The sequence below is a fragment of the Haemorhous mexicanus genome, chromosome 6 (genome assembly GCF_027477595.1).
Source record: "Haemorhous mexicanus isolate bHaeMex1 chromosome 6, bHaeMex1.pri, whole genome shotgun sequence".
Classification (NCBI taxonomy): domain Eukaryota; kingdom Metazoa; phylum Chordata; class Aves; order Passeriformes; family Fringillidae; genus Haemorhous; species Haemorhous mexicanus.
The window spans coordinates 26,177,670-26,205,653 of NC_082346.1; the positions used below are offsets into that span (position 1 = coordinate 26,177,670).

Here is a 27,984-nt window from a genome sequence, read left to right on the forward strand (position 1 = left end):
ACCGCCTGCTGACTGATGCCCATCCCATTCCCAAACACAAGAAAGAAGCAGAGAAGGGGAGCAGCACCACATAACTGATGTTGACAGGGCAGGAGCAAGCAACTCAGGTTCTCAGGTTGAGGCAGCTCCAGCCAACATGAACACGAACACTCCCAATGCACTCTCATCATCTCAACTTCCTCCTCTACACAAGATGCAGCTTACACAACCTGGCACCAGAAACTCCCTCTCCTGCCCTTCTGCAGCTTCACCTGTAAGGGCCCTGAATGTACTAAAAGACCTTCAGTGTCCAGAGCAGCCTCACCTGCAGCTCTGCTCAAAGCCCCTGCCCATGGGGTTTGGGGAGGGTGTGTTTGCATCTAAGCTCAGCCCCGAGTTCCCAGGCCCTGAGCTATGTTAGAGAAGTAGTAGTCTCTGGCTGTTCTTCATTGATCTTAACCTGTAGGCTGGTTCATCAGCTTGACCTCAGGCTTGCCTTGCCTTATCACCACAGAAACACCTGGCAATCACTGGGCCTGGTCCTGACCCAGTTTGACTGCAAGCTACCTTATCACCATGAGCTTGTCCAGCTATCTCAATTCTTGGTGAAATCTAGATGCTATGCCAGGCCTGCCTGGCTCTCTGTGGTCAGGTACTGTGGGAATGGGCCATGCCCCATGAAGGCCCTGGCTGCTGGCCTCAGGACAGCCCCCACAGCTCTCCTTGTCCTGGTGTGCAGCCAGCCCTTACTGCACCCTGACATCAGCTCTCCTGGTATGACTGCCAGGACAGCTGCACCATGAATGGCATCAGGGAACTCAACTTGTTTAAAAATAGCTGTGAGGAAAATGCTATCAGTTACTTTTACCTGCATTGCTTCCCCAGCACATGTGTGTGTAATCCCAGAAATGGCATATAGACACCATTAAGGTGGTAGAATAAAAGCCACAGAAACCATGGAGTACTGAAGACTGCTGCCAAGAATGAGCTCTGTCAGGCTAGATCAGGCTTCACTATCCAGCTCAGAAACTCATCTCAGAGCAGCTTCAATCAGATGTGTCAGCCAGAAGCCTCTCATCTTACTGCATGTGCCTACCATATCAGGTCTCACTGTGACCATACAGATGGAGCTTTGCTGATTCCCAGAACACAAGACCCAGCTAAACCTGCAGGGGTTTTTCTGCAGGGCTTTTTTTTTTTTTCCTTAAAAACTCTGTTGCTCCTGATTGCATCTCTATGTCCCAATACTTTGTGTATTTTCCTAAAATCACGGGTCCTAGGTTCCCATTGCAAGGAATTCTATTGTCTACCTTAACATCTGTGGAAATAAGTGAAGAAAGCCTTTAAGTTTAAACTAAAAGTTGTCTTGTCCAGATATTAGTACATTTAAGAGTTTCTTTTAGTGACAAGATGGTGCTGCAGAGCAACCTCTTTTCAGAGGTAAAGAAATCCCAATGCATTCCATCTCTGTAGTAGCATGCTACTGATTAACTTTTGTTGTTGTTCTCATCCTCCCAAACCTCTCATTGCTCTGCAGTCACTTTTTTTTTTTTTCTTGTTTGGTTTTTTTTTTGGCTAAAGCATGAAGTGGACTATAGGCCATTGACTTCTAGTTCACAGCACAACCATATTTTTTCTATTTTTCTCACATTATAACTGAATGACTTTCTAGCCAATACCCTACTGTTTCTAGGCAGGTAACACAGCAGTATTAAGGGCCCTGACATAATTTTTGCTCTGAAGTAACAACTTCCCTACCTTGATTACTGCATAGCCAAGTAATAGCTTCTTGGGAGGTCTCCCCTGATTAAAGCAAGGCTATGAAGATGGAGAAGAGTCTGAAGGGGAAGCCATACCAGGTATGGATGAAGTCACTTGGTCTTTCAGCCTGGAGAAAACTGAAGGGACCTCACCCCTCATAGTGGTCTTTAATACCCTCACGAGGGGAAGCAGAGAGGCAGGTACTGATCTCTTCTCTTTAATGACCAGTGCCAGGCAGAGTTGTCAGCAGAGATTTAGGTTTGATATTAGAAAAGAGTTCATCACCCAGAGGGTGTCTGGGCACTGGAAAAGGCTGCCCAGGGAAGTGGTCACAGCACAAGCTTGACAGAGCTCAAGAAGTGTTATGACAATGTTGTCGGGCACATGGCATGACTCTTAGGATATCCTATGCAGGGCCAGGAGTTGGACTCGGTGATCTATGTGGGTGCCTTCCAACTCAGGACATTCCGTGGTTCTGTAAATCATTTCCGAATCACCGTTCGTTTGTGCCAGTGTATCAGACCCGGGGCCCTGAGGCTGGCTGCTGGAGCAGGTGATGCCTCTAAACGCTGCTCTGAGCTTTTTCCCCGGTAGCAGATGACCCACGGCACGCACGGCCCCATTGCTATTCTAAAGCTCCCTCCTCTCGGTCCGGGCCCGCAGCGGCTCCAAAAGCACAGCACTGGGGCAGAGCCAACAGGGCTCCCCAGCAGCGGCGAGACTGCGGAAAGCGCTCCGAGCTCACCGGGCTCTCGGGGCGTGCAACGCCCGATGTGCGCAGGGCGATGCCGTGACCCCCACGAGGCGTCCGGCCAGCAGCCGGCACAGCGGCCGGAGTGACCCGGAGCTAACGCTGGCCCCACATCCCGGGACCGGAGGGAAGAAGGGACCTTGGTCTCTTCTCGCCCTTCACACCCACGGACGCGGTGGGGGGGCCGGCCCAGCACTGCTCTACCGCTGCCGCGGCGCCGATTGGGCCCGGCCGGCTGCCGTCCCCGCGGGGGTGTCTGGGAAGGAGAGATCATGGCGGCGGAGCCGAGCAAGACGGAGATCCAGACGCTCTTCAAGCGGCTTCGGGCAGCGCCGGCCAACAAGGTAGCGGGGAGAGACCGGGGTCCGCCGGACTGTCTGTGCCGGGCTGTCGCACTGCGGCCGTGGCCTGCGCTCCGACTGGGCCCCGGTGGGCTCCGGGCCGCGCTGCGACGGCTGTTGGGGCGGCCGGGCAGGGGCCCTTGCGGAGCGCCTGGGCAGAGCGGCCGGGGCCGCCGAGCTGTGGCAGGGGGTGGCGGAGCGGCAGAGCCGTCGCTTCAACCTGGCTGTCCCTCTGCCTTCGCTTTAGTCGTGCTTCGACTGCGGCGCCAAGAACCCGAGTTGGGCCAGTATCACCTACGGGGTCTTCCTGTGCATCGACTGCTCCGGCGTCCACAGGTCCCTGGGCGTACACCTCAGCTTCATCAGGTGCGTGGGGAGCGCGGTACCGCCGGCAGGCCTGGAGCAGCCACCCCGCCTCGGGTGGGAGCACGCCGGGATTGGGAGGGAAGCCTTATCGCGGAGCGATCACCTCGGGGGTTACGAAGCTTGCTCGCAGGGGGTTCTGGGTCACTCAGCACTTCCAAAATGGGGTTTCCAAAGCACCTCAGGTGGAACGTCGGGCATGTTGCTTTCGCTAACCTTGCAGAAACGCTGTCTGGATTTAGCATTGTCGGATGAGAGACGAGAGTGTGGTGCGTGAATCTTGCCAGTGAGGCAGCAGTGTGGTGTACGTAATTTTTCGTAATGCTGAGCAAGGCAAAAAGAGGAATATTGTTTTATCTTTTTGGTATCAGCCTAATGGGGAAGATGGTGTTGGCTTTTCAGCCTACTTCTTGTTTTCAGTACTTGTAAAAATTAGCATTTTAAGTTAAGAGAACTGCGACCTTTACTTGTTAGGAGAGAAGTTGAGTAACTGGTATGAGACACTCTGTGTCCCTTAGCTTTACTTGGATGTATTCTCGGTTGCTTTGTCACGTGTTTTGACCTGTGGGACGGGCTGAATACGAGTCTCTCATGTTGTGGTGAGATCACATGTAGAATGAAAGTTCTTGGCTGTGCTTTTGTAGCTCGAGCTCTGCCCTCTAAACAAGCAGTACAAGGGAGAGATCCTTAAAATTTGGATAAAAGCTGGTCTTTTTCCTCACTTTGAAAGTTGAAATTAATTTTTTAGAGGAGCAAAGAAATTGCCAAGATGTTCTTTCCACCTTTGCCTCCTACACTTTGGAGTAGTAGTGAGATACCTTGCTATTTTAGGCCAGAGCTCAGTTTTGCATTTGGTTTGCCTGGTCTTTATTAATAGAAATAATTGGTTCTCACACAGGTCCACGGAGTTGGATTCTAACTGGAACTGGTTCCAGCTGAGGTGTATGCAAGTGGGCAGTAATGCCAACGCGGTGAGGAGCCTCTGTAGGCATTTTGCTTGCTTTCCCTCTTGCTAATCTACATCCTCTGTTTCTTGGTTTTTGGTTTTTTTTTTTGTGTGGCTTTGTTTCTTGGTGGTTTTTTTTTTCTTTATGTGGCTTTCTTGGTACCAGTCTGACCTGAAATGTGTAATGAAGGGGGGAATTTGTCAAGTGTGTTTGGAAGTCAGACTGTGACCTTTGCATGCGTTGTTTTCTGATGTGCAGATCTCTCATTTTTTTGCACCTCATTTAAATGAGAGGCATAGCCTTCTTAAATGAGGGAAGTTAATAGCACTTATCAGTTTGAAAGCTCATGCTCAGCTTTGTGACTCAGAATCATCTCTCTGTAGAGAAGGCGGATGATTTTCATAGGCCCCTGGAGTGAGACTTCTTGTAGAAAACTGATCAATGAATGGTTGGTTTATCCTGTGTTCTCAGTTTTTCATCCTCTGTCTCTAGGAAGTTTTCTTTTTTTGTTGAGTTTGTCTAGTGCTTGCTTGAGTATGATCTAGCAGTCAGGAGACTGAATATTCCTCTCTTTTCAGACTGCTTTCTTCCGCCAGCATGGCTGTACCACCACAGATGCCAATGCTAAATATAACAGTCGAGCTGCCCAGATGTACAGGGAGAAGATCCGGCAGCTGGCAAGTGCTGCCATGGCCAAGTATGGCACTGAGGTAAGTCTGAGAGCTCTGGAGTGCTAGATGGGTAGTGCTGGATGCTGAATCTTGGAGGATACCTTCTTTTTTCCCTCTCCTCTCTTTAGTTGCTTATAGATGGACTGAGTGGAGCCCCTGGGCACTCCCCTGAGAAGAGCGATGCTGATTTCTTCATGGAGCACACACAGGTGAGAAGAGCTGCCTAAACCAGGCAGCCTTAATAGGTCTCCAGTAGCCAGCTGTTCATACAGGAGCAGTCCCACTTAGCTTGGAAGGACTCTAAATTGTATAATTAATCAGTAGTAATGTGGAGGAAGTCAGATTCAGTCATCTGCCTGGGACATAGTCACAGATCTAAACAGTCTCTGTAATATCCATGTCCTTTGTTTTTGAGACCGTCTTTAGTTTCAAGAACTCAGAGCTACCACCTATGCCCTGGAAGATGCTTTGTGTGTTGTGTTAATGCTTAGTTTCTTTGTACAGTTAAAGCAAGGACTAACAAAGCTATTACTTTGAACTTCTGGTTTAGAAGAAACTTTTCAGTGCATAGACCCTGGTAAACCGAATTTGGGCACCATGCCAGGCAGACTTTCTCAGGTAGTGCAAGAATTTGCTATTTGGGAAATAGATTTTTTCCAGGAAAACTCATTCACACTTTCTCCCATATTTAAACTGGGAAGTCTTCACATTGGCCAGCTTGTCAAATGATTCCGTCATTCCTCCTGGCCTTACATTCAGCTTAGCTTCTTTTTTCTTGTTTTCGTTTTTGTCCCTGCTAAGGGAATGTGGACTCGTCCATATGTTATGTTCAAGGAAGGCATAGTCTGAAGTTTGGAATAAGTTTCCTTTGGCCTAAAATGGAGTACAGGTCACTAAACCTGTAGTAAATTCAGGATTGTTTGGTTCATTCATCTTCTGGAAGTAACTAGAATGAGTATCTCCTTGCAGTCTTCCAGTACCTGGGATGTAGCAGATGCCAGCCAGAATCCTGCCCAGTCTTTTCCAGAGATGGAAAAAGCAGCAAAGTCACCAGAAGGCAGTGAAGTTTCAAGTGAGTTCTTTACTGAATAATTTTTCCAAGAACCTGCCTTCATTTCCAGGAGAATACAGTTCTGTACCACTGTTGGAAGGGCTGAATTTATCCTTTGGTTCAGGCCTGAAGGAGGGAAGTTCTGCACACTCTTATGTTGTTTAGTTAAATTAGTAGAGAATTCTAAAAACACTGCTTCATTTGGGCTCATTTCTTCACTTTTCCTGAAATGTACACAACACTGTTTTGGGGATTAGCTGCCCCATTTCCCTGCTTTCAGACATTATTTGTCTAAACATTCTTCTCTACCCCTTGAATTTGGTCTGAAAATGACAGTAGGCTAAAAAAATTTCTAGGGTGAAGGACAAGGAAACCAAGAACCTGGGGGCAAAACTGTAAACTTGTATATTTCCCTGCAGAGTGTTTGCTTTCTTGTACTGTGTTAAGAAGAGTGCAGAAGGAATAATTTGATCTCTGGAGACTTAAATTTGTTTTGCTTGGGAAATTGCATATTTCAAGCTGTATCTGGATTTATTTGTGGGGGCAGAGGAGCTAGGAGAGATGAAGTGGAGCTGTGAACATACTGGAAAGAAAAGGGTTGAGCATCAATCTGCTGAATGTTCTCTTCTGGTTTTGTACCCACAGATCCCAGCCAAGGTCCATCCATTGACTTGTTGAGCACATCTCCTAAGGCTCCTCTAGGTAAGGCTCTTCTCTCTCAGATCAGTCTTGCTCTTATACCCACTGCTCAGTAGTAAGCTCAGTGAAGTTGGAAGCAATGAGCCAGTTTCCAGAATGTCTAAACAAGCTTATCTCCCTGTTGAGCCAGTACTTAGGATGTTCCTGAAACCCAAAACAAAGTCACAGTTTTCTGGAGGTTTCCTACTTGTTTGGATAATTCTTGCTTTCCCAAAAGCATGTTTTCCTGGTTTTGAGCTTTGGACAAAACTTGGCACTTGCATATCTAGAACTTGGGTATCAGGGCCACGTTGCTGGTTTTTTTTGTTTGTTTCCCCACAGAACCTTTGGAGGCAAATGAATTTTTAACTTTCAGAATAATAGGGATTTGTATCTAATTCTCCCCTGCCATTACTATCCTGGCTGCACACAGAACATCTAGCTGGAGCTTCTTCCCTTACTGAGAGCGTGCTCCTAGCCCACAGTGGGTTCATTCTGGTTGGAAAGCCTGTGTCCTCAAGTGTCTGTTTATTCCCCATGTTTTACGTCTCTTCCTCAGACATGTCCATGTATCTGTCAACACAAGGGGCCGCTCCTGCTGGAGGTAACTGGCTAACAGCGGGCCTGCGCTGGCTGCTTGTGACAACTCTGCTTGCCCCTCCTGAGATTCTGCCTTCAATTCTAACTTTAGCTTCCTGTGCTTAGAGGGAGAGAAAAAGACAAAGCTTATATTGTTGCATTGAGATCTAAACCAGATATGTCGTATCTGTAAAGAGACCTTATTAACATTTCTGTTAAATGTTTCCTGAAATATGAAAATCTCCAAACATAAACCCAAACAACATCGATTCAAGTGTTAGGAACAGCAAGTGGAAAACAGTTTCAGATCATATGAATGTTTTGAATCCCCTTTTTTTAAAAAGACTTATCATAAGACTAGAAAAGATAAAAGAAAAGGTGTCAAGAATAATTTATGGGCTAACAAAAGTCATGTCGCTGTGGAAAGTCAGGAGACACACACACACGCACACAAAATAAAAGCCCAAAAAGAGCAGTAAAAGATTTTGGACTTACCTATAGGAAGCTGGAAAATGCTTTGGGCAGTCCTTCTCTGCTTTGTTCTTAGACTTTTCCCCAGACATCTGCTGCTTGGCTGGCCCTTGTCTGGTTTTACAAGTGTGGCATGCCCTCAAGTGTGACAAGTGCAAGGTGTTGGGGGACCTGTTGCTTTTACAGCTTGCTGCACTTCAGGTCCATTTGTTTTTGTATGTTCATGTAAACACAACTTCAGAGTTCTTGCTGCTTTATCCCTAAGGCATTGGTGAGGCTCTGACTTTCACATGCCTCTGAAGCTGCATTTTCTTGAAATTGTGTGTGGGATAAACCTAGTCTTTTTCTAACTACCCTGATACCTGCTGCGTAACATTCAGAGGAGTTTTTCACAGTTCTTAATTCAATTATAAGTTGCTCCAGAAATGGACATGCTTCTTTAGGCTACCAGCCTGCAACTGTGGAGCTTCTATGTGCATCTCTCTTGGCTGGGTGAAGTCACCCAGGCTTTTGATGTGAAGATGCATGGTGTGCCCTGGACGCTACTGCAGCTGGACTGTGGTGGATGTTCGTGTGGGCTACTGTCTAATTTTGGCCTCTTCAGTTGATTCCCTTCTGCTTACTTGCTGCTTCCCTCCTTTTGCAGAACTTAAATCCTCCCTCATTGGAAAGAAGAAGCCGGGAGCTGCCAAGAAAGGGGTATGTCTGAGCTCTTTTATGGTGGGGAGGTAAAGCATGTCTTGCTTTTCTGCTGTCCTTTCCCTGATTCTTGCTTTCTGCTTAACAAAGCTGTAGAGATCTGCTTGGGGGAAAGGAGACCTTAAGCAGCCTGTATATTATTGCAAAAAAAAATTATCATTACTGGTTGTGGTCTGAAACATATGTGGTTGATCTCTAAGTGTTGGCCACTGATGGATTAACTCTTGAATGTTCTTCCATACTGTGTTGCAAACTCTTTTGGGTCTGTAGGCTGTGACTACACAGGGAGACTGAAGGCCTCACAGGTGCAGCAAGAAGTAGGATTCAGGTTTTCCTCTACAATGAACAATCTAGGAGGAAGAACTCATAGGATATTGTTCTTGTTTTTAAGCTGGGTGCAAAAAAAGGTCTTGGAGCCCAGAAAGTCAGCAGCCAGAGCTTCAGTGAGATTGAGCGGCAAGCCCAGGTGGCAGAACAGCTGAGGGAGCAGCAGGCAGTGGAGTCCAGGAAACAAGCCGAGGAGTCCATGTAAGTGCCCTGTTTGGGATGGGTACCTTGCATACCTAAGGCAGAAGTAGTGTGAGGTTAATGCTGCTCACCCTAGGACCACCAAATGTGACTACAGAACATACTGCATGAGAGGAAGAGCAGTAGCTGTATGCCAGTATGGCCCTTGCAGTAGGGCACAAGTTATACTGCTGTATTTTATTCAAATTAGCATTCCTGGAAGACGGTAGGGAGCAGATACTTCTGTATTGTGTGTTTCCGTTCACCTTTGGACAGGACTGAAAATGCCAAAGGCTGAACTGGATGGATCATTCTGGGTGCAGGGGTGGGGCGACGACAGACATTGTGATGCTTACAGCAAGGAAATCATGGTTAGCTAAAGAAGACTGGAATCCCAGTGGAGAAGATGGCAAAACAAGCAATAGCTTTTGTGCAAGGATATTTGGCAGAACTGTTGTGAAAGTGGCTGTTTTGAAGGGTGGTTGGGGTTACTTAATCACTTGTTCTTCTATAACAAGGGCAGCAGGGGAGGGTAATGAGCTGGCACCCACCATGGCTCTTTCCCTTAGAGTCACCTCAATGCGACTGGCTTATCAGGAACTGCAGCTTGATCGGAAGAAGGAAGAGAAGAAACTCCAGAACCTTGAAGGGAAGAAACGTGAACAAGCAGAGAGACTGGGCATGGGATTGGTGTCCAGAAGGTATTTGGCTGTAGATGGCATAGTATAGACAGGCATCTTGGAACTACTCTGCTGTGGAAAAGTTTCTTGAAGGCAGTGGTTTACTTTTGTAAGGAGATGTGTTAAAGTGCTCATATGCTGTTCTCTGACTGAAAATGCTTTGGGCCCCAGAAGAAATAGGGACTCAGTTCAAAGGTTCTAGTTCTCATTTGAGAACACAGATATGTGTGGCTTGTCAGTGTGTAGCACTAGAGCTCTGCGGCTTGACAGGTGTCCCCTTGTAGAATCCTTCCTTTAAGAAGGTAGCTCAAGACTTCTGAAGGAGCATAGATAAGTGATGAAGGGGGCTGACATCCCCCAACTCTCCCTCAAAACAGGTGTTACCTGCCCTGCCTGTGAAGGCCAGGTTCAGTTTTGAGGCAGACTGATTGTAGGGACTGGATGCTGTCAGACCCATCAGCCCTGACTCTGCCTGTTTGTTGTGCTAGTTCTGTTTCACACTCAGTGATGTCTGAGATGCAAGTAATTGAGCAAGAGACGCCGCTGGTAGCAAAATCTTCCCGCTCCCAATTGGACTTGTTTGAAGATGGTGGAAGCTTCACATCCGGACCCCCCAAGTAAGACTTAGCTTTAGTGTAGTCTTTGCTTATTCCTGAATTTTATGTCTGGCGTAAATTACCTATTTTTGGTACCTAGGTACAAATACAGTCCCTTCTCATTTGAAGATGCATTTGGCTCACGATGGGAAACGGACTCTTCATGGGGTATGGACAAAGAGGAGGAACCGGAGGTGACTGTTTCCAGCATTCGGCCGGTTTCAGAGAGGTAAAGTGCTTGCCACTGCTAGTGTACCTTGTGCCCTTGTGTCAGGGACGGAGGATAGGTGTGGGAGCTATGGCATAGATGCTGCTGTAGCAGGAGCCTCATGCTGACTTGCACAAGCACAGACAAGCCTACGAAAAAGGGCCTCAACACTTCTTTGCCTGTCATGTCTGTAAGTTTATACAGCCTTTGTGGTCCTTGAGTGATGACTGTCCTGAGATGGGGAGAGGAGAGCCCCAGTGCAACTAAAACTTAAGGATGACTTGCTTTCCTTTGATTAGATGAGGTCTGAGACAGAAGTCTTGATTCTTTACTGCATTGAGATGTCTCCTCTTGTTTCCTCAGACCCACCAGTAGGCGGGAGATTGAGAACAGGCCATCCATGGTGGAATCCAATGAAGCTCGGCAGAAGTTTGCTGGGGCTAAAGCTATCTCTTCAGATATGTTTTTCGGGCGGGAGGCAGATGCTGAGGTAGATGCATTCTGCAGTGTTTACACTGGTACAGCTTTGGCTTTTACCTACTCCTGTTTGCTCAGGTCCTACTTTGTTCCCTTCCTGTACAACATTTTTGTTTTGTTTTCTGCTGCAGTATGAAGCCAGATCCCGACTGCAGCAGCTCTCAGGCAGCAGTGCCATCAGCTCTGCAGACCTGTTTGGAGAGGCTGACAATGTGCACTCAGGTCTGTTAGCACTCAGTGGGTTGAGGAGGGGGCACCTTTGGATGACCTAAACTGGAGGGGATCAGGGTGCTTTCTGGAGCTGAGGGACTCTGGGCTAACTCCTTCTGTTTCTTGTAGGTGGTGTGTCTATTGGAAATGTCCTGCCTGCAGCTGACATTGCACAGTTCAAGCAAGGAGTGAAATCAGTTGCTGGCAAGATGGCTGTCCTGGCCAACGGGGTGATGAACTCCCTTCAGGTGAGTTTACATTATGGCAACTTGAGAAAGGCTGTTGTCACGTTCAGGGACTTTCACCGTAACCCGGCTTCCATTGGAATTATCACTATCTTCTCAAATTATGTGGAAAGTCCCAGCTAGACACCTGTCTTTTGCAGCTGTTGACTGCAGTACAATAGCTGAGCAATTGCAGGGAGCCAGTGAACTTGGCCACCCTTACCTTCCTGCTGCACAAGAGACCTTGTCATGTCAGATACACCTGCTCCCACAAATTCCAGGCAGAATTTTAGAAGTCAAGGTCATTTTACCTTCTGCCTTTGTATAGTGTCCTGTCTAGATAACCTCACACTGCATTATATACCAAACCCCCCAATTTCTTGTTATCTGTCTCTGGATTTTGCACAAAGGTGTTGTAGCAAGGTGTCTCTGTCTGTTTCCTCCTTAGGATCGTTATGGTTCATATTGATGACCCAGGGACTGCAAGGGGAAGCCAGCAAGAGGCACTGATGCCACCTTTGCCTGGAGTAAACTCCACAGGATTGTCTTATTTGTCTGGGTTGGGTGGGGAGGGGAGAAGGTAAGCGGAGGGCGTCAGGACATGGCTGTGCCCAGGATGCTTTCTGAATATCTCTGGATTCCACTCTATTAAAATTCAATGTGCCCTCCTACCCACTGCTATCTACTAGCCAGTGGAGACAGGCCTTCTTACAGGGTTAACCTCATTGCTGTAAAAGATACGACAGAAACTCCTGGGCTGCCCTCATCAGTGCTCCTTTCCTTCTTTGGCCCATACCTTAGCTCATCAAGTGACAGAGAAAAGGGGAATGCTATTTTTCTGAACATCATGTGACATGACTGTTTTTTGTTCTGATCACTGCTCCCAATCCATGGTGCTGTGGAGTCCTCTGTATTTGCAGGGTTTGCCTTTTGCTGTGATCTAGTCCTTTTTACTGTCTTCTAAACCAACATAGATGAATGCGGGAGAAAAAAAAAAAAAATCAAAGATTATTTTTTTAGCTTCTAACTACATCATCAGCAAAAAAGGCCCAGGTAAAGAAGTAAAGAAATTCACTGGATCCCTGGTTTATTTTGTTGCCCAGGTTTGGATCAGATCAAAGTACTGAGCCTCTGACTTAATGATGAAATGCAGCAGTGAGGACGTTTAGTCCTGTTCAGTTTAGTCTCTGGTTTTAACAAGAGTGCTTTTCTCTTCCTTGGACTATGGTGTTGAGGACTAGGTAGTAAGAAGAAGGGTGGTAAAGGGCTAGTTACACATTGTTAGGCAAAGAGATGCTGGGGCTGTTTGTTTTGGAGATTTCTGTGACTGGGAAGAGGCTTAGAGGCTTGCATGGTTTTCACTTCTGCTGTCCAGTTGAGAGGCTGTGGCAGCTACTCGGCTGCTCTGTGCTGATATTTCACTTTGGTGGGGCATGAGGGGGATAATGGTCAGGTCTTCCTGTTCTTTGTCTCTGTGCTCTGACACAATTGTGTCAATGTCACAATACCCACAGCAGGCTGGGGCTGCAGCGGGCAGTGGTGTGGCTTCAGGGTGTGGTGGCGGTGCAGGCACTCAGGGTTGGGGCCGGCACCTTCCCCGGCCGAGGGGAGGGGTTCCTGGGGCCCTGGAAGATGCTAGGGCATTGGTCCTGCCCACTGGTTAGTGCCCCCCCGGAGGAGGGGCTGGGGCAGCCCAGAAGACCCGAGAACCCAGACGCAGCAGAGGCCTGACACAGCATGCTTTATTGCCAGGCTCTCACAGCCACTCAACAAGCTGGGAGAAAATGTACAGATAATAAATAATTTAACTTACAATAAATAAATAACCCTGCTGGCACCCTGCTACAAGCTTTGGGTTACCAGCCCTCATGGCCTGTGCTGTAGCACTTTATGACCAGGAGGAGCAAGGAGGCTCCCAAAGAAGCATGAGAAACTGAAGTTCCCCCTGAAATAACTAGTCTGTGCAAGCTGGAGTGCAGGAGCTGGGCTGGACAAAGCGTTCGGGTCTGTGGAGGTTTAAACTGCTGAGTTGGTTGCCATTAATGCAATGTGATGCTACTTATTTTTCTAGTTTTAAGGGCTACACTGCTGCTCCAACAATACCAATATTTACAAAAAACCCCAGCTTGATCTCATTTGATGACTGCTTCATTTTCCCTTAGTGCTTCTGCCCACCTAGCCCCCAGTAGGAGGTCTATATGCTTGCAAGCTATACGACCTGTGGCCAAGGAATTTAACAACCCTCTCCCTCTTTTCCAAATCCTCTGAAATTCACTTTTCCAAATGACCGTAATATGCTGTTGGAGGGATGGGGAGACCTCACAGAAGGGCACTTAGTACAGCAGCGGAGCCAGACAGCACCATGCAGTACTTACTGCAGTCTAGCTTTGCTGTGTTTGCTTTGGCAAGTCTTTGACACATGGAGGAGAAAGCACAAAGCAGAGACAGGTTGCATGGCAATATCTAAGTGTCCCTTTTTTAGGAACCTCAGGAATTTCCTTACCTTTGATCATATGCAGATGCAGCTTTACTGGGAATAATAATGGAACACAAGTGCAAAGCTGCTGCTGTCGATTTAACCACTCTGTTATCTGGGCCAAATCTGAGCAGAGCTACACAACAGATCTCTGGCAAGCAGCCTGTACTAGCGCTCCTGCTGCTTCAGCACCTGCAGAACTGGGAGGGAGCACCCCGGAGAGAGCATACCCGGCTGGTTCCAAGCAGGGCCAGAGCTGGCGGCTGCTGGCTTGTCTTGCCTGCCAGCAGAGGGAAGCATAACGCTGTAGCTGTAAATGGCTTCTGTAGAGGCACTATTGCTGCACGGATTTGGAGCTAAGAAAAAGGCAAGTTGTTCCTGGGAAGAGATGGGTGAACCCAGCACTGGGGATTAGCACAGCAACACACACAATGCTGATGTAGACAAAACCCACTGTTAGAGCAGATGCTCTGGGAGGAGGTGCTATTCCTCCAGTGGGTTCTGGAGAAGCCAAAGATGGGAGAGGTCCCCACCCTCACAGCCTTCAGTTTTCAGAGGAGTCTGTCTCTTCATTGGAGCCTTCACTCTCAGCATCCATTTTTCGACGATGGTGTAGAGGTCTCCAAGGTGAATTAATCCTGGGTGAGTTACGAACTGGCATATTTGCTGTGTCTGCACTGGAGCTGGCAGGACCAGAGACAGAAAGCCCTGAAACCTGAGCTACCCTGAAAGAGAAAAGAAATATGCTAAGCAGCATGTTGCAAAAACTTCTACTGCAGCACTCTTGGAGTGAACTCTGGGAGAAAGACTTAAAACTAGCACAGGGATGGAAAGATGCTCGTAGCATAGAGGGGGAACTCATTGTACCTCCCAGACTCACTGTGTGAATCTTCTATTTAAACATCTTTTGGGCTGAGCTTGTTCCTTCCAACACTCCTACTTTTCACCATCCAAACAAAATTTCCCTGATCCTTAGAGAATGCTGCTTCCTCTATATCCCTCTTTGAGTCACACTCTTCTCTGCTTTTGAAGACTTTTGTAAGGATTTTGTTAACTGCACTGAGAGGCACCACAAAGAAAGATGCTCTTCCTGTTCAGGTTGCTCTTTTAGCTCCTCTATTGTTTTGTAGTAGAGCAGAGAAATAGGACAGTACTTTATTCCACTCTTCTTTAGCATGCTACCTTTAATCTGTTGCTTTACCTCCTAGTTTAGGCAATTCCACTTACAATTTCTCAAGTTCCTGATCCATGGCAGGGTCCAGAAACAAGTCTCCTTTATCTGGCAGAGCCCCTGGGGAACAAAAAAACAACCAATGAAAGGATCAGCAGAGTTAGGCTATTCATTCTTCAAGAAAAATGTTCAAGCCATAGCAGCATCCACAATCTGACCTGCAAGACAGAAAACACTTTTCCTGATACCTATTAGAGAAATGGATGCAATGTTGAGGATCATAGACCGATAAAGAATGATGATCCATTTGCTGTGTCTTTCAGACATGCTGTAGCTGAGCTCAGACTAAATTGGAGGCAGCTTCAGTAGCCCCACTGCCTACAGCCCTGAGGACTGGCAGTTTTCATTTACTGTACAAAATGAGAGTACTGACTGACAGGGAGATGTCAGTCTATCAACTTTGGGCCTTTGTTCATTGCCCAGTGTAGTCACCAGTACCAGAAGTAATAGATGTGGTGGTATTAGTGCCACAGCCTGAAATGTGCACTATACCACCCAAGGTTATTTATATTATTGTGCCACCTGCCTTTCTTGTGGCCTCCTAGTCTTGGGGATCAAAACACTCCACAGATTTAAGGTTTTTGCTTTCCTTGCAACTCAGGATAGTCAGGCCTGACTCTTGCACATTGCCTACAGGAGCTAACTGTGCATCGATGAACAGTGTTCTAGCATTACTTGCTGTCTGGGTGTGAGCATGAAAGTCTGGGCCAGTGCTTGGGTACCCTCTCAGTGTAAGATCAACAAGCTTATGCTCCTTTTCACTTTAGAAACTCTATTCCAGATAAAGGACGTATAGTTCAGGACTGGAACAGGTGATTGATAATCCTTGCTCTTCTCTGAAAACACTGGGACCTTAGCAGAGCCAGAAAGGAAGATGGGGCTCTTAGGAAAGCCCTCCTTCCTAACGAACTCCACCTTGTATAGGGGTCGTGGGAGAGGGTGATCAGCCAGCACAGAAATTACAGAGAACAGGACAGATTGCCTACTAGAGCCTGGAGAGTACCACTGCCCACCAGGGCAAAAAATCTGTTTGATAATCTATACCAACAGTACAGTGAGAAATGCTCTTTCTAAGGTTTTTCAGGAAAAAATACCTCTGGGAAGGAGCTTTGAATTCCTTATGGGAATGCAATTATGTTTGCTGGCTATCTTACCTTGCTCCTGTTGGAGAGGCTGGCGAGCCACCTGTCCCACAGAGGCAGGCTGGCAGCAGTCATCAAAAATGTAGCAATGAGTGCCTGAAAACTAAAGTAAATTTAGACCAGAACCAATTCCCCCATTTATTTGAGTTCTGGTCTACTCCTCCTGTAAATGTGCAGGAAAGTTTGGCACTGCAAAACAGTGTCAGGAGATCCACAGAAGTGTCCCAGTCTGCTTCTTTTTGTGTGCTCAATTAAAAGAATAAACAACCAAAGCTTAACTTATTTCTAGTAGTTGCAGAGTGCACAGTGAAGACTTTAGGGCTCACGATTTACTTGGGAGAGTTGATAAATGGCACTTGAAGAATTCACAAATCAACATTGACATTGGAGGTACACTGCAGATTCCAGTCTGCTTGGCACACTCAATGGCACTGTCCCAGCCTGAACAAGCTGCTTTAATCTCTATCCCTGTTCCTCAAGAGGAGCTGCTGGCTTTGTGAGACCAAAACCTCTGCCTGAAACTGCTCTCACTGAAGGGTGTTGGGGACCTTGTGATCCCCTACAGACCAAAGACTATTGAAATCACCCTTCAGGAGAGATTAAAAGACACCAGGAAAAGAATCCTCCTTTCCTTGCCAAAAACACGAGCACCTGTCAGACTTGTGGTTGCTGCCCCTCCTCTGAGAGAGGCCTCAGCAGGAGGCTGGCAGAGGGCCAGAGGACAGGCCTACATTAATGGAAAGGAAAACCCACTCACTTTGTAGATGGCACAATGGAGGCTGTGGGCAGGATTTTTTTTTCTTTTCATCTGTTTTCTTTATGCTTGACTAGAAGTGGATTTCATAGGGCAAAGAAAAAAAAGATTTTGCTTGCTACCATCCAGGCATCACCTTCCTCCTAGTGAATACACTGCCTTCTAAGCCTGTTTTCAGAGGGGATTGCAGGGGTGTATTCATGCACCTTTGATACATAATCTGCCCTGCCCCAAAGGAACATTAGCAGTTTAAAGGGTTTGCTGCAAGAAGGGGCTCAGCCAGGGAAGACACACTTTTATTGTACAATGGCACACACCTGTGCAAAAGAAGCAGCCCTCAGGTGAGGTACACATTTTTATTGAGTTTTATCTCTGCAATAAGGGACTGGCAGATACTCAGGCCCAGAAGAGGAAGAGGACACACCAAAAGACACAGAGAGCCATCTACCCTTAATGGCCAGGTGATTTGCTGAATGGAGATGAGCAAAAATGAGTGTTTGGGAACACTCTCACACACAGCCCTCCCTCCCTGCTCCTGCCATTTAAATTTATCTCCTGGATACAGTCTTGTCAAACAAAAAAGCCATTTCTGTTCATCTTCGTAGGAGAAGGAAGAGCACAAGCAAGGCATATGGGGGAAACATGAAACTGTGGGTAAATTATGGATGGATTACATACTGTCCTTAGCCAATGTAACACTGCTTCCCTGCTCCAAACCAGCACAACATAGACACAAGCAGTGAGGTGCTGGTTGGTAATCCCTGTGGTTCCCACAGCAGTGTGGTACAGATTTTTGTAGTAGCTTATATTTTATGATCAGATTTTCAGCAGGCCACAGATAGCTACTAGCAAGATCACACAACCTTGAGGGAAGATGGGGAAGAGCTGGGAAACACCAGCTTTTAACCTTTCAGCCAAGGAGACACCAGAGGTTTTCCATTAGGTGTGCCTTCTTTCCTTATAGATGAGAGCAGCCATTTAAAATCTGCACGAGCACAAAGGGCTAAAACATAGGATGACACGAAATTCCACAGAAATACAAATTGACTGAAAATCTAGAGCTGTATCATTTAGAGAAGTCTTACCTAGGGCTCGATTGATGCCCTGGTCCTTTGCAAGAGCCATAAGGAATCCATAGAAAGTCATTCTCTGAACACCACTCAGCATTTCCTTCACAAGAGCAGAAGGTGGGCAGCTAGGAAAAGAGAAACAGAGATAATCTTGTCTTCTAAATTACAATCTTTTTTTTCTAAAACTCAGCTCAAAATCAAGAAATAAACCCTTTCACCTGGTCTAACACTGTAAGGTTGCCCTGACTCAGTTTAAAATGAAGAGCCACCAGCTTGCTTATTGAGCACTGGATCTGCTTCCCATTTGCTAAGCAAGATCTTTGCCTGGGGGACAGCCCTAGGAACAGTCTTACTTGTCTTCATCCCAAGGACAGTGAGAAAAGCCTAGATTCACTCAGAGGTATACACATCCCAACTCTTAGCATGTTTTTTTCCTCTGGGAAAAATCCTCTGGGAAATACTTGCTTTCAGAAGTCAATAAACTTTCAAAGAAGTGTTAAGTTTGGAAAAGACTAAGACCACTAAGTCCAGTCAGTGGTTAATGGAGCAATGCTGTGTTCACCACTAAACCATGTCCCTAACTGCCACATTACACATTTTTGAACACTTTCAGCCATGCTGTTATCACACTATTATCAGTGATAGTCATCCAAGGGGCAAGAAATCCTCTCCAATGATAGCCTAAATATGTCAGAGAACACTATTTAGGTGAGGACTAAATTAGCATATCCCCTTCTACACTCACCTTAATCCCTGGTCCTGAGTTCTAAGCAGTATCTCCATGGTGATTCTTGCTCTTGACCAATACTCCTCGAAGGATTTAATGCAAAATCCAACTGCCTCATAAAGAGGTGTAATGGTAACGATGGGAGATGTGGGGGTGGGCTGGTGATTCCTCAGGCAGAAGTGGTTACCAAAGCCTGAGTATTGAGCTACTGCATGAAAGGCTAGGAATGGCTCCCCTCATAGTGCTGTGCAAAGCCTGACCTACCAGATGGGCCCACAGTACTCTTCCCATCTGAAGTTCTCAGGACATACAGGGAATGTAGATCTTTTGTTGTTTAAAAGAACAAAAAAACCAGTTCAGCAGTAATTTTGTGGATCACAAATCCGGATTTGGAAACCTAAAGTAGCAATCAGGTGGAACTTGTTAAGAGTTATTGTCCTGAGTTTTGTGTTTCTAGACCATGACCTTCTCTAAAAAGGCAAAGTTTTTCAGGTAGTGAGAATATGATCAAAGTGTCTGTCAAAGCTATACAGTAAAGTCTGGTGTTGCTCCATCCTAGCTAAAGCTAATCTTGTGCCTGGATCTGTAGCTGGAAACCAGCTCCAACACAGGCTCGGGTACAGACTGACAGTGTGAACTCTCCTAGGTACTAAGGCATCATACACCATTCACCCAAGGGGGCTCTTTCAACTCCCAAGAATGCAACTGCACTTGTTTATCCCCTCTAGCAAACTCATGATGGATCTCTCCTTGATGAGAGTGTCAATACAGAAGTGAGATGGAGAGCAGAGACCCAAATCCATCTATTACTTCAAGAATCAGTTCAAACCCCATGTTTCTTTGGTCCATGAAATTGTTTCTCTCATTCGGTTAAAGCTGTTCAGCTATGATGTTTCCCTTCATACTTCTTCAGTGAGAGCCATCAGGGAATATCATCTTGTTCAAAGGCCTCTCTTTCTTCACAGTTCCAACCTTACAAAGGGTCTCCAGAGACAGAGACTTCAAATTCGTATTTTAGACTCCATTCATACCTGTATTTTGATCTGTCACACAAGGACTCCAGGCACTGGTAGAAGAGAGATGCCTCTACTCCTTCAAGTGGGTTGCAGTCATTTGGGGGCTGGCGCTGCCGATGCTGCCCAGAGGATGATGTTGGCACAATCACAGTATTTGGATTCTTACCAGCCAGCAGATCTTGATAAATGGCAGCCACACTTTCCAGGAACTCTAAAAGAACAGAAAGCTGTTTAAAACTCAGCGTTGTAACCAGCAAAGCATCCTCCTGACCTACCAGACTGTGGCTTAAACTGTTGTTCTGTGTTGTACATAGCACTAACTGGAAATAAACACAATTCTACGGCATCCTGCAGGTTCAGAACAGATATTATGCATGCCCATACAGCCATTTCCATAGAAGTTGCTATCTTCTTCTTATTAGGATGATTATGAGACGTCATTCACTCTGTTGAGAAGATTCATCTCAAAGGAACAAAGCCTAGCTAGCACATTAAAAAATAGTGAAGCATGAAAGCTAATGTAAAACACAAAACTAGTTTGTGAAGTCTAAAATGTTTTCCTTCTCTACCTCTTGCCACTGATTTAGAACTCATCCAAGTTGGGAGCAAACTGCATTGAACTGCAACAGGAAGAAAGGGAGCATGATAGGGCTCCAGGCTGTATATCAGCTTGCCTCCATGCTGCTCCAAAGTAAATATAACACAGGATCTAGAAGAAGGGCCAGGGCAGGTCAGGGCTAGAGTTGGCAGAAAGCCTCTCCCCAGGCTCCTCATACTACCCACTGTTTACTGCAGGAATCTAATTTTAAACAAGTCTGTTTATGCATGTGGTCAGCAGTTTACAAATCTAGATTCCATTTGGAGTGGTTTGCATGTGTGTGGGTTGGTGGGAGAGTGCATGAGAGGCTGCGTGTGTGCACTGTGCCTGGGTGAGCAGGACAGGGATGGGATCTCTCAGAGTGTGTACACAAGAATGAGCTTGCCAGGACTCCAGTGGCATTTAAGTTCCAAGTGAATGGAAGTGCAATGCTGTGCATGAGGTGGGTGGAGAGGAAAGTCAGGATGTCAGCAGGCCCTGAGGCTGTGCTGAGGTTCTGCAGCTCCATGGAAATATTTGTTATATCAGAGAAAACTTTCCAAACACATTTTCTGTCCCTGACTGAAGGCATTACAAGCCTGGTTCTGCCCAACTCAAAATCACCATTTTGAACTGGTTTTTTACAATAAGGTGTTGTGGATAAAGTTGTGATATGTACAGCAGAGTTACAAGGGAAGTATATACAGAGAAGTATTGAGAAAAAGAGATTTTTGTATTAGGGATAGCAGCAGACTCCTAACTGCTAGAAAGATGGGAACTCACAGGTTGGATCAGATCAGAAGGCCACCCAAGTTTACTCTCTGACCACAGACTATGCTCACAACAGCTTCTGGCCAGTGTTTCTGTGTATCCTCACCTGGCCCGTTTTGCCTGGTCGCGGCTAATTGTGAGCTACGTCCATCAGAGGGAGCCATTTCAGTGTGAGTGGACAGAAATCCATGAGCTTTATAAGACAGCAAGTGCTGTATGCCAGGAGATGAGAAAGTGGCATGCTAGCCAGTGCTTGGGAGCACATCTAATATCTATTCGCCCTCTTATTGTCCTGAATGAGATTCTCGTTCCTCAATCACAATTTAGGAGGGGTAGGGCAACAGGACAATATATTTTAAAGCAGTCTCCCCATAGAGGACAAACATCTGAATGCTCATCCAAGTTTCTCCACCTTGTCTTCTGAAGTTTAAAAATATCTGGGGATTTTACAGATGTATATGTGTGGGTGAGCATGAGGAAATATACATACACAAACCAGTATTATTTGATTTGTACTTTTCCTGCCAGGAATTTTAGAAGTATCCTATCTAGTTAAAACTCAGACTGAGGAAGTGGGATAGAATACAATAAATAACCAACAATATGAAGACTATTCATATGGATTATCTGTTCCTTTTGCTTTCCAACATGGGGTCTCAAATCAAACAAAAGAGGTGGTTTTTCACAGGACAGGTGTCAAACCTTTGCAATTCTTCGCCAAAAGGTGTGGAGGTTACAATTTTATGTGATTTCAAGGGGAGGTTAGATAAATTCTTGGGAGAGGAGTCCACTGAGGGTCCCTAAACCCATGGGAATTATACCCAGTTCATAAACTCTCTGAGCTGAAACCAGCTCATAGTTGAGCAAATATTAAGAGGAAGAATTATATCAATTTGTCCAGCTGCTTTTCCTTTAAAGGCACCAGCTGGTGGGCTTTTCCTATGCTGTATGCAGCAGGATTTAATAATTTCCTTAAAGAAAGGGAAAAAATGTTCCTAGTAAAAGCTAATTAGCTGTTAACATAGTCTAGATAAAGCTGAAAATTTGTGTCTCAAGGCCAAGACAAATAAATTCATCAGACATAGCAGTTGCGGGTGTGTCGTTATTCACAACAATTTGGAATCTCCTCATTAAGTCTCCTAATCTCTTGACATCTGTGATGCTTTTCATCAGTAGAGTCCATTAGCTATATATTTTCTTTGAAAAAAACATATCCTTTCAACTTTCAAAAAATTGCAAAGATTGGGAAGCTGTAAAGTTGTAATTCTACAAGTGGGAGAAGTCAACAGCTTCCTAGAATTTACCTGAGTAGTAGAACTGGATCTGGAAAGCAAAGAGGAAATCAGAAAAAGACATCAGGCAATCCATTGCATCATCCATCAGCACAATCCTATGATAAGATGAGAGAAACAGTTTAGCATTTACAAAAAAACTTAAGTCTGTAACCAGGAACCCCAGACCTTGAGGAAGTGCAGCTGAAGAGCTATGGGCAACTGAGGATTGCTAGTGGCCCACTATAAGAATTTAGGAGAGAGAAATGGGAACACCCATTGCTGCATGGATGTGGATGCCCTAATATCAGATGAAGGCAGCTTAAGAACCTGAAGCAAGGAGAAGATCCTGAATGTCAGTCACACACTTCAGCTACAGCATGAACAGAGCAATGTGACATCAAAGCCTGGTGGACGTGATGGAACAAACAGTGGCACAAAAACTGCAAGGCTGGTTCACATGGTTATACAGAATTGTAGAATATCCTGAGTTGGAAGGGATCATCAAAGTCCACTTTCTGACTAAATGTGACTACATATAGGACAGTTACATAGGTGGTAAACTGGTGAAAGCAGAAGGAGACTTATGCTATTCCTCTGTATATCAGACTTCATCAAACTGGGACACATTTCAGATTCATAGAGGTCACAACAGTTGCAATTCACCATCTGTACTCAAACAAACTCTACTTGACTACAGAGGAAATAACATTGCACTGACATTCAGCTTCCTAACTGCACTTTGTGAGCATCCCATCCTCCCTTCCTGATGAAAGAATCAGTCTCTTTTCATATTAGGTCTATTATTTGACTATCAAGTCAAATGTCATGGCAACTGAAGACTTCTTAGGCCAGGGACAGTCCTCCTTGTCCCTGCTAAGTCGTAGGTGCATGTAGGGAGCTACATGCATCCCTATTTTGAAGCATATTTCTTCAATATGGAAAATACCAGCCACAAGCCATAAACATGAAATATAAATGATAGCAAAGTCCAGCTCTTCCTTTCAGGGAAAAAAACCTGTGGATTTCAGGGCAAAAATGAAAACAAAACAATACTCTGGTCACTACCACCACTACCTAAGGATAAAAAGGTCAGTTGCTGAAGTGGGGAAAATCAAACTCATCTAATCAATGACAGCTTAGACTATAAAACAGAAGAAAAAACTCCACTTTGATGGGAAAAAAACAAGAGTATTAAGGCAATGCTAAAGAAAGGCAATTGGTATTTCTTTTCAGCTGCATCTAGGTCTACTGAACCTGTACAGTCAGCATCTGGCATACTGTGCCATATGGGTACTGTCAGTTCATTACAGACAAAGTATGGGTCATCCAATAGGACCCTTTTGAACACAGGGCCAGATGCAATCTGCACACCAACTCCTGCAGCATCAATTGTCTAAACACATTGCTGGAGAAGCTGTTCTGTCTCATGTAAAAGACTTCAGGGAGCTGTGTGGGAGGCTGACCTAGAAGAACATAGGATCTTGCAAGACTTCCCTGCCACTCAGGCCAGTTCTGTTCACTGTGGCAAAATCAAACATGTAGAGCAGCTTGAATTAATTATCTCAAAGAAGAAAGACTGGGGCTAAGAGGGTCCCCAGGAGAAAAGCCAGTATTTAAAACAAAACCCTTTGAAGATGTCAAAGTGCTTCTGATTTATTTATTACATTCCAGAAGCCTCCTCTCCTCCTGTCTAAAGAAGCAGTAGCTTCAGTTCTTAATTCTCACTAATAAGCATGTTACTGAGATTGTCAGTGGCCACATCAAGGAAATGGCTTTGAAGCTGGCAGGCAGAGCATCTTCATCTCTCAGGCAAAACTGCTCAGCCACTGGCATTTCCAACCACTATTTAAGCAGTGGAAATGCAATTGGCCACATCACTGATGAGCTGCACTCACTCCCTCCTTTGAAATGATGGTCTGTCTCCCTGATACCCTCAAAGCACCAAAGCTTTCTTCTCAAAGATGCAGGAAAGCAACAGTGGAGGGTGGTTTTACATATCTGTTATGCAGAGAGACAATATTACATCACATTCCTAACAAGAAATTAATTTCACTTGTTAAATCTAAAACTCTGGTCAATGGCATTGTTCTGCAGCACCGAGTTCCAGTCTCTTACTTAGAAGAGAGCATGAGAAAGTATGCAGAAGTATAAGAATTTGCTGGACAGTTTTTGCTGTTAAAGACAGCAAGGAGCCTCTGAGGAAGCCTGTACAGCACATATGTGACAGAGGAACATCTAAATAGAAGCAGGTGCACTCTGGTGCTGGGTTACTGACTCCGCTTGGCCCAGGGGTTTGCACGCCGGAAATGTTGAGAAGTCTTTAAATCCAATACAATCATTTATGAGGAGATTGACTGCAGCTGGCAATTCCACCACATAGCCAGCTGACTAAGCACTCAAGGAAGCTGAGAGAGCATCATATGCAACATATCTGCACCTCTTCCTTGAAATATCTGGTAAGGAGAAAAACCTAGCTATGGACTGTAACCTAGACAGCAGGACCAAAATTGAGGACAAAATCTGAAAGTATGAACTGCAACTCAAAAAGTTCATTAGGTATCTCATATTTCAAGGGATTTTTTTTTTCTTGTCCAAATTAGACTTCAAATCCTGAGGCCAAGATGTATTTGAAAAGTTAGTAGTTGGCACTCAGTGAATAATGAAAATCAAGGAGGAACTTTGGAAAGGACTGAAGAAAAATGCCTACACTTGAGGCATTCTGGTAGAGGGTATAGTGGTTTTTCAGGGTTCAAGTGGGTTTGGTTGGCAGGAAAGCCTTACTATTGTGCCAATGGAGAAACTTTATGGTCTCCTGATTGTGGTTAAAATCTCAGAAATCCAGACTAGACAGGATGTTCCCAGGACAAACTCTAGACCAGGCAAGTTGAAAGGACTTTTACCATTTTCTGCTACCATTAAAGACACTATCTGTCTTAAAGCCAGGCTGGCTCAAATGAGTTTTCAGAGACTTGGTTTATTTACTGACACATGGAGGCAAAAATAAGCAAAACATGCAAAACATACAAAACAGTCTGCACTCTTAAGCAATCTTTTAATAACATGAGTACTGAATTGCAAGCCCCAGTTCCATTAGTACTGATCAGTGCAACATGAGCTCACACACCAAATAAAACAGCATAGGAGCTGTGAACTACTGGGCTGTCACTACTCAAATGTGGGCAGTGAGTTCCTCGTGTTTCTCTTACAATAGAAAAATCAGTGCTCTGGTGCAGATCTTAAAATCATGGCAATAAACCAGAAAAAAATTCCTTTCTTGTCTGTCCTGAAATTTCAAGAGTCTGAAAGGCAAAAGTGTCTCTGAAGATCAAAGGTATCTCTGTAGATTAAAGTCTTTAATCTGCTAATGGCTGCAACCATTTGGAAAAAAAAAAATCCAAGAAACCTCACAGACACACATATCCTAGTTCATTTTTTGGGTATGACTTCTGCACCAGGAACAGGAAAATAGAGCTCTCTGATGTCATGTGAATAAAACCTATATTGTTGTAGCCTCCATTCTAATGTTCTGACATATCCTGATCTTAGTCCTATTGTTTGTTATCAGAGCATAGCAACAGCTCCTGCATAAGTGGACTGCACTGTGCTGGGAGATCATCTCAGTCACGCAGCACTCAGGCTACAGCTATGACTGCCCTCTTCCCAGCAGTATCAATGCAGGTCCTGCCTGTATCACTGAATGTTATGACTACTCCTGCTGCTACTTTATTTAATTATTTTCCGAAGAAAATTAGCAATAATTGGGGTGTGCAGACTAAAGAAAGAACAATGTCTCCAGGTTTGCATGTGACACTCATGTTTTGCAAAGACTAGGTCAACTGGTGCTGTAAGAAAGTCTGCAGAGCTCACCCTTCTTACAGGCAGAGACCAAGGAGGACAATGGGAAGTGTAGATCAGAAAAAGGACAAGAGAGTGAGCAACAGTTGCAAGCAAAGAGAAAAATGGTTTAGAATATGACAAGTTTTATTAAAATTGTTCAATTAGATTAGCTTGTTACAGAGCTAGCAATGTGCAAGTAAATCTCTAGCCACCCAAAAGCAGAAGTGAGGTCACCCCCACCTGAGCCTGTGTGCCTCTGACAGAGATCTCATATCTCTCCCAACACCTGCTCCCAAAGCCAGCTTGTCTGTCTCTACAACACATGCACAACAGTGCAGCAGGCCCCTGAATGGGGCCTCTAGTTTACAGCAGCCTTGTGGACTAAATTCCTTGACACAAACATCACAACATGTGTAGATATGCTGAAGTCTCCTTCATTGCATGCACCATCACAAATTCCTGCTCAGTTCAGCTGGAGTCCTATGAAATACACACCAGCACATGGGACGGGTGCTTGTGTACCTCCATGAAAGGAAGCAGCAGATATATCTCTGCTACAGGGCTAGTGTTCTTTCTTAGTCTGGCACTGGGGGACAAACAACTGAACAGATGTGTGTACCTTATTACATTTTCCCTATCAGATAGTTAATAATCAGCTGCCTGGGCTGGACTGGAATCAGCAAGCACCATCAGTAAAATACTCCATATCACATTATCAATGCCCCGAGCCAGCTATCTGCTTTTTGCCTTGTCTAGATTAAAATAAAATTTCAAACAGATTAGCTGCCATGTTCTTACCAAACATACTTTAAAACACTGGCAATCTTTCAGAGGTTAGTGTGTTCAAATGTGATCAACCATAGAAGCTGGGGCAAGGAGGAACACATTTTAGAATGGTAAACAGTATTTGAAATCGAGTTTAAAAAACATGTCAGTTAAAAACATATTGGCTAACATTCTTTTATCTGCAACTCATCTGAACATAGAGCCAACAGCAGCATTCTGCATTGATATTTCAGTCTTCGCATATCTTAAATATATACTCTTTCATATTGTTAGAGAAACACCCTGTTCTTACCCTCAAAAGATGGTGTCTCTTTTCCCCAAAACCTTAAAAGCTGAAGGTCCCTGTTCCTACCTTTACCCACAGGTCTAGTTCCTAAGTCCATGCATGTAGGATTAATCTTGCCTTTAAAGAGAGAATGAGGACCCACCTTGCTGCTTTCTGAGTGAGTTCCATTGGGAAGTCAGGGCAGAGCAACTGCAGCAGGCAGTGGTATTCCTGTGCTGTCAGCAAATCTGCAGGAAAAGAGAGGTGAGAACATTGTAATTCTTTTATAGACTGTTCCCTCCCCTTGCTTCCTCTCTAGGAAAAAAACCCTCCTATTCCCTTTACTCCCAATTCAAGTAGTCTGAGTATTAAAGACAGTATAACTGTTCCCTAGACTTTCAGAGCTGGGCACTTTAGATGGAGCTTCCACCACTATCTGAAAGAGGCCTGATGAAGGGGAAATCCTATTGTACAGGCTCCTGAAGAAAAACTGGTAACAGGTAGTGAGTGATTCAGTGTGAAAAAAGGGTAACCAAAACAGAGCAGTTTCAAGTGAGAACACAGTTTGGTTTGACTTGAATATAACCATGTGGAAAAAGGAATAATTTCAAAGTTGCTTAAATTTGCTGAAATTCACTGGCATGGTGACATTCCCCGCAATACACTTGAAAATCATCCACAGAACATCTGGCAGCAGTAACAAAGGCAAACAAGGTTTTTGGGTTGTGTATGGAAGGCTACAGAGTATAAACCACAGACGTTATTACTTTGGCATTCAGTAAGGCAGCTGGATGGTCTCTTTTGGAATAATGTGTACAAATCTGGTCACTGTATTATAGGAAGCGCAGAACAAAGATCCAAAAAA

General features: G+C 45.2%; 2 protein-coding genes across 4 annotated transcripts; one reads left to right on the forward strand and one right to left on the reverse strand.

Moving 5' to 3' along the window:
- The first annotated feature begins 2,645 nt into the window (after nt 1-2,645).
- Nucleotides 2,646-11,864, forward strand: ARFGAP2 (ADP ribosylation factor GTPase activating protein 2). 2 transcript variants are annotated; one of them, XM_059849357.1, is made up of 17 exons: nt 2,646-2,835; nt 3,080-3,198; nt 4,094-4,166; nt 4,721-4,852; nt 4,942-5,022; nt 5,783-5,885; nt 6,510-6,566; nt 7,102-7,146; nt 8,239-8,291; nt 8,683-8,819; nt 9,368-9,499; nt 9,967-10,095; nt 10,175-10,303; nt 10,646-10,772; nt 10,891-10,981; nt 11,099-11,217; nt 11,642-11,864. In XM_059849357.1, the coding sequence occupies exons 1-17, from the start codon at nt 2,764-2,766 to the stop codon at nt 11,660-11,662; spliced, it is 1,620 nt and encodes a 539-aa protein (XP_059705340.1). In that variant the 5' UTR covers nt 2,646-2,763; the 3' UTR covers nt 11,663-11,864. The 2 variants fall into 2 exon arrangements, with proteins under 2 accessions (XP_059705340.1, XP_059705341.1); XM_059849358.1 differs by lacking the exon at nt 7,102-7,146 and having other exon boundaries at nt 2,669-2,835.
- Nucleotides 11,865-12,917: 1,053 nt separating this feature from the next.
- On the reverse strand, nt 12,918-27,366 carry CSTPP1 (centriolar satellite-associated tubulin polyglutamylase complex regulator 1). 2 transcript variants are annotated; one of them, XM_059849375.1, is made up of 7 exons: nt 27,283-27,366; nt 22,262-22,347; nt 19,625-19,820; nt 17,882-17,991; nt 14,897-14,960; nt 14,203-14,394; nt 12,918-14,047 (listed from the first exon to the last, which is right to left on the reverse strand). In XM_059849375.1, exons 1-6 carry the CDS (start codon nt 27,306-27,308, stop codon nt 14,214-14,216), a joined length of 663 nt encoding a protein of 220 aa, XP_059705358.1. In that variant the 5' UTR covers nt 27,309-27,366; the 3' UTR covers nt 12,918-14,047; nt 14,203-14,213. The 2 variants fall into 2 exon arrangements, with proteins under 2 accessions (XP_059705358.1, XP_059705357.1); XM_059849374.1 differs by having other exon boundaries at nt 12,918-14,394.
- Between the last annotated feature and the right edge of the window lie 618 nt (nt 27,367-27,984).